Source organism: Babylonia areolata, chromosome 15 (genome assembly GCF_041734735.1).
Source record: "Babylonia areolata isolate BAREFJ2019XMU chromosome 15, ASM4173473v1, whole genome shotgun sequence".
Taxonomy (NCBI): Eukaryota; Metazoa; Mollusca; class Gastropoda; order Neogastropoda; family Buccinidae; genus Babylonia; species Babylonia areolata.
In genome coordinates this window covers 23,079,018-23,085,017 of record NC_134890.1, presented here as the reverse complement: position 1 = coordinate 23,085,017, position 6,000 = coordinate 23,079,018, and the positions used below count along the sequence as shown (strand labels likewise).

The 6,000-nt window shown below is 44.2% G+C and overlaps 1 protein-coding gene across 1 annotated transcript in view; it reads right to left on the bottom strand.

Annotated features, from left to right (window-relative positions):
- Positions 1-364: 364 nt before the first annotated feature.
- The window catches only part of LOC143290498 (uncharacterized), a 61,861-nt gene continuing 56,225 nt past the window's right edge, over positions 365-6,000 (bottom strand). The window contains exons 41-46 of the mRNA XM_076599995.1: positions 5,412-5,429; positions 4,785-4,917; positions 3,945-4,054; positions 3,328-3,408; positions 2,417-2,638; positions 365-1,737 (exon numbers count right to left, since the gene is read on the bottom strand). Of these exons, the coding sequence (XP_076456110.1) occupies positions 1,588-1,737; positions 2,417-2,638; positions 3,328-3,408; positions 3,945-4,054; positions 4,785-4,917; positions 5,412-5,429 (714 nt within the window). The 3' untranslated portion in view covers positions 365-1,587. The remainder of the gene's footprint in view (positions 1,738-2,416; positions 2,639-3,327; positions 3,409-3,944; positions 4,055-4,784; positions 4,918-5,411; positions 5,430-6,000) is intronic.

Genomic DNA, 6,000 nt, shown 5'->3' with positions numbered 1-6,000 from the left:
CGTGACCTCCTTAATGGTCACTAACCCTTTGGACCTTTCTGGTGGTAGCAGACAAAAGCGAGTTTGTTTGAACTGGACAATATGCAATCTCAGTGACCATTGTATGTGTTGCCGTGTTAAACAAATATATTTTCATGCCCAGAGAACTTATTTGTAGACATTAGAAAACGCACGCTGCTGTCTCACGCACTATAGAATGAGATTTGAAAGAGCGAGAGAGAGAAAGAAAAAAAAGATAGAGATAGGGAGAAAAAATAGAAAGAGATAGAGATGAAGACTGACAACAGAGGAGAGACAGAGAGAAAGACAGAGAGAGAGAGAGAGAGAGAGAGAGAGAGATGTTTACATAAAACCATGCTAGTAGTCATTTTTTAAGACCACATTTTAATTTCATTTGCATACTTAATACTCAAATTCTCATTAAAAAAAACACCCAAAAAACAACAACCCAAAGTTTATGAAAAGAAAAACAAAAATTGGACGGATAAATCCAATGATCAAACAGCAGTACCTCACTGCGCATGCCTCTCCACGTTCATCCAATCGCACGTGATGTTATATACAATGAAAGGGATCAGTAAACCATGAAGTGTTTGTATATAATATATATACACACCAATGAAATGACAAGCATGAAAGAAACGCCCGTTTCAAGTGGTGAGGTGGGAAACAACGCAATCCACATCACTGTATCATTTTCTGTGATTATCCTTATGTCAACACCAGTGAACAACTCGTACCTCTGCTCTGAGTTTCACGAACTCAGTTAGGTTCATTCAAGCACCAGAGTTTGTGATCTTTAAAGTTGATAACGTACGCTCTTAAAGCTTGCGCCACACGGCCGAACTTACAATAATGTCAGCTGAATTCATCAAAATAAATTGTCATGCCACTTTGAATCTTGCAAGTCCATGATGTAAAAGATACGATCGCCATTATATGTTACATTCGTTCATTTCAAATAACATGGTCACAGAACAATTACAGACAAAAACCAAACAAGGACGTATCACAAACCGATGCTTCAAAAGTCAAAAACAAGACAGGACAAAACAAGACAAGACAGGACAGGACAGGACAGGACAGGACAGGACATACAATAACAGACGAACGAATCAAGTCAACTCGGAACAAACAAACCATATCAAGACGCAAGTGAACAATACAAACGCAAACGGGTTCAACGAACAGTTCAAAACAATACGGACAATACGAAAACAAAATTTGACGAGACAATGAGTACATCCACGGACAGTCAAGACAATGTGTCGCCGAATGCAATACATGGCAAAAAAAAAAAAAAAAAAATCAAGATAATTTTCATTTAACAATACCATTTCAAGATCCAAAGTAATCTGACTCAACGAGACCGAAAAAAAAAAATCCTGGGTGACATTTCAAAATTTAATGATGAATTCAAAGAAAACTCCCTCCTTCCATCGAAGTGAATGTTTGGGGGAAATTTAAAAAAAACAAAAAACAATATAAAGAACGGGAGACAGGTGACCTCGCGATCAGAGAAAATCCGTCGCAAGGCTGAAGTGATGAATGATGTATTGGAAGGGATCACATGATATGGCCAGCCAATCACCTCTCCCAGAAGCACGCGCGTCCTACTTTCAGGCCCAGCTCTCCCTCAGACTGGTCAGCGAAGCCGACGTCCAAGATGGGAAGGTGCTTCATCAACTTATCACCGCTGACCTCCAGCACTGTCTGACCGGTCTCGCCGTTCTTATCCTGCACACACACGCACAGGGGGACGGGCACATTATCAGTCAGTCAGTCACAACCACCTCACTCCTGAAGCTAACTACGATCCTTTAATTGCGCTGTATTGTATTATCCCTTTCTGTCATAACACACACACACACACACACACACACACACACACACACAGATCCTCAACTCACCAGCCCTCCCACACCCACCATCTCCCCACCCACCCAACACACACCGATCCTTAACTCACCCACCTACCCACCCAACACACACACACACACACACACAGATCCTCAACTCACCCACCCACCCACCCACACCCACCATCTCCCTACCCCCAACCAACACACACCGATCCTCAACTCTGCCACCCACCCACCATCTCCCCACCCACCCAACACACACCGATCCTTAACTCACCCACCTACCCACCCAACACACACACACACACACAGATCCTCAACTCACCCACCCACCCACACCCACCATCTCCCTACCCCCACCCAACACACACCGATCCTCAACTCTGCCACCCACCCACCCAACACACACACACACACACACACACACACACACAACACACACAGATCCTAAACTCACCCACCCAACCACCCAACACACACACACACACACACACACACACACACACACTCACACACACACACACACACTACCCCAACAGCCTGCCCTCCCTAACCTGGCAGGTGTCCCGAAGCACGTTGTAGCGGTGGGACTTCTTGCTGAGGGCGGTGAGCAGGTCCTCACTGAAGCCGGTCAGCACCAGCGCCTTGTCGTAGGACCTGGTGGCCCGGTCGTAGACAGAGATGAGGTCCTTGCAGTACACCACCAGCCGCTGGCGAGCATTGTCCGTCTGCCGCTGGAGCATGCGGATCTGCGACCTGATGCTGTCGTAGTGGAACTGCCACAAGAAACAACAAGTTGTGTTAAATGAATGTTGTGTGAGAACTATACTTTTTTTTTCCCTCATAATTAGGCAGGTAAACACTCTCCTGGTGAAGGAAGCCCTATGGGCGAAAATTTGAGAGTAGCAAAAAAATAAAGGAGGACAATTATTTTCTCTGAGGTTTATTTACCTTTTTTTTTGTTTGCTGTTTTCTTTTGAGAATCTACCCCTGTAGGAATGATTTCCATGGAAGATGCCAGCAAGTTCAGTATCTATCTTGTATTCTCTCTCTCTCTCTCTCTCTCTCTCTCTTATATATATATATATATGTATATATATATATATATATATATATATATATATTCATATTCAATCACATCTCGGCTGAAGGAGGAGGAAAATCGGAGCAAAGTGCATTTCCTGTGTACACAACACCGTTCCCAAAGAGGGTCTCGATCCCTGATCACTGGTGAACACTGGATCAGAGGTCAAATGCCTAACCGATTCTGCCTCAGCAACATCCTCTTTTGCCCATTTTCATACAACAAAGAACAGGCAAGCAACGGGGGAAAAGTGAAGAAAGAGAAAATTCAAACAAAGCAAAACCACACCAGAAACCAAGAACAAACAGAACCCCAACACACACACACACACACACACACACACACACACACACACACACACACACACACACTAAGACCAACCTCTTCGTTCTCATCGAAAGATGAAGCGAAGGACCAGTAGTCCATTTCCCTCTTGGTAAAGGTACGTCGCTGACGTTCGTACTGAAACCGAACAACAAGCAGATCAAATTGATGAACTGAACGCACACACAGACACCCCCACCAAACACAAACGCCACCCCCTTCCCTCTCACTCCATCACTACCACCGAACACACTCTTATCTCCCTTTCCCCCCCCCCCCCCCCCCCATGCCGCCACCAAATACAAACGCTACCCTCTTCACTCTCACTCCATCACTACCACTGAACACACCCTTATCTCCCCTCCCCCCCCCTTCCCCTTTCCCCTCACACACCCTTCCCCTCCCCCACCAATCACACCATTTTCTTCACTCTTCACTCCATCACTACCACCGAACACACCCTTATCTCCCCTTTCCCCCCTGGGAACAACAACTTAAAGAAGCGACTGTCAGTAAAATTGTTGTCAAAATATCAATTTATCTGTCTCTCTATATACACATGCTCTCTCTCTCTCTTCTCACACACACACTCTCTCTCTCTCTCTCTCTCTGTGTCTCTGTCTCATTCTGTCACTCTCAATGTGTCTCTCTGTCTCTGTCGCTCTCTCTCTCACCACGTGGGTGGAAGCCTGCAGGCATGTCATGATCCTCTCAGGCCTAATCTTGCAGAAGACACGGATGGCATCGGTGGTGTTGCCTCCGTTGGGATCGATCCAATACAGACCTGCACCAAACATCAGACACACCAGACCATTATTTTTTTTAAAGCCAAAATATACAAGGATACTTAATCATCCCTAAAGGAGAAATTATTGACACGTTTGCATTTCAGTTCCACAGACGCCAATGTAAAACCTATTACCATTCACCAAAAACAAACTCATTTACCATTCCATCAAGTAAAATGCTTGATCAACCATTTCATCAGTTCGTCAACAACAAGAGAACCCATTCACCGCCATCGTCTTCCACACCAGATTGATTGTTACACTAATATGGAAATACACACAACAACAACAACAGTAGCAGCAGCAGCAGCAGCAGCAAAACAGCAACAACAACAACACCATCACCAGCACATAAAAGCAAAACCATCAGCACCGTCAACTATAGAAAATCTATTATGTCACCCTCACCAGACAAATCCAAAACATCCCATCTTCAAGCGTGTCAACATTAAGTCACACCACATTCCTCCATGACGCATAAAGGTATGCATGATTTAGTCTCATCACATCACACACACACGCACACACACCCTACACGCACGCACACACACACACACACACACACACACACACACACACACACACACACACACACACACACAAACACCACCTCTTCCCTCTCATTCCATCACCATTCACACCCTCGCATCCTTCCCCCCTCCCCCCCCCCCCAACCACTCCCCCCCCCCCCCCTCCCCACACACACACACACACAAGCGAACGTACCGCTCTTCAGGCTGGGGTTAGCCTGGGCGATGTCTCTGCACGTGCGTCCAGGGGCGTCCCTCTTGCCGGTGGGGGCCTTGATCTTCTGGATCTCCTCTGTCACACGGTTCAGGGCCTCCATGGTTTCACGAGCCTGCAAAGTCCCACAAGCTCCAATGGTCAGACACAGATGGTCAAACATGGAAGAAAACTTACCTGCACAGCTCTCCATTTTGGTGTAAAGACACAGCTCCACAATACCTAACCACCTGAACCTTATCACGCTTTAACATTTCTTCGTTGTTTGCAGCTTTGGACAGAACATGTACCCTGTACCCTACCGATATCAAGCATCAGACAGGAAGGACAATGGATAAGGTGTTCTCGAAACCTGATCAATAAACAAGTAAAAAATAAATTTGAAAAAAGCTGAGGAAATTATGCCGCGTTAAGAAATGTGCAGAAGGAAATTTTCAGGACAGCATGACAACAATAATGCCCAGAATCACGATAATTTAATAATTATTCTAAAAGGTGACAATCAAAATGATATATATATATATATATATATATATATATATATATATATATATATATATATATATATATATATATATATATATATATATATATAAATGAGCTGCTTACCTCTTCTGGGGCGTCACCCTGAAACGAAAGAGAACATAATTTCCGTCAATAATGACATCAAAGTATGTTGATATCTTAACAGATTAACCTCACATCCACCCTCCCTGATTCCAACCACACAAACAACATATTCTAACTCACACTGTGTAAACGTGTACACGAAATTGTGCACTTGCAAGCACGTGTCCTTAAGTGCCTGCATTACTGAGTATGTGATTGAGTATGTATGTACACTGTAGTCTCCCTGCCCATTCATGCCATCTATATAACCAAATTGTGTCCACAAGCAAGTATCGTGATGTAAATATACATGTATATATTTATGAATAAATGCATATTCAGATACCTTTGCACATATTTCTCTCTCACTCTCTCTCCTCTCTCTCTATCTCTCTTTGTAACTCTCTCTCTATCTATATATCTATCTATCTATCTCCATATGTCTCTCTTCTCGCTTTCTCTCCCCTCTCCCTGCTCATCCTTCATGTCACTGTCTATTTCTCCATAATTATTTCACTCACCCTCCTACGCCCCACTCTCTCTACATCTCTACCCGTCTTCCCACCCCCCTTTTCCTGCACATCAAGTG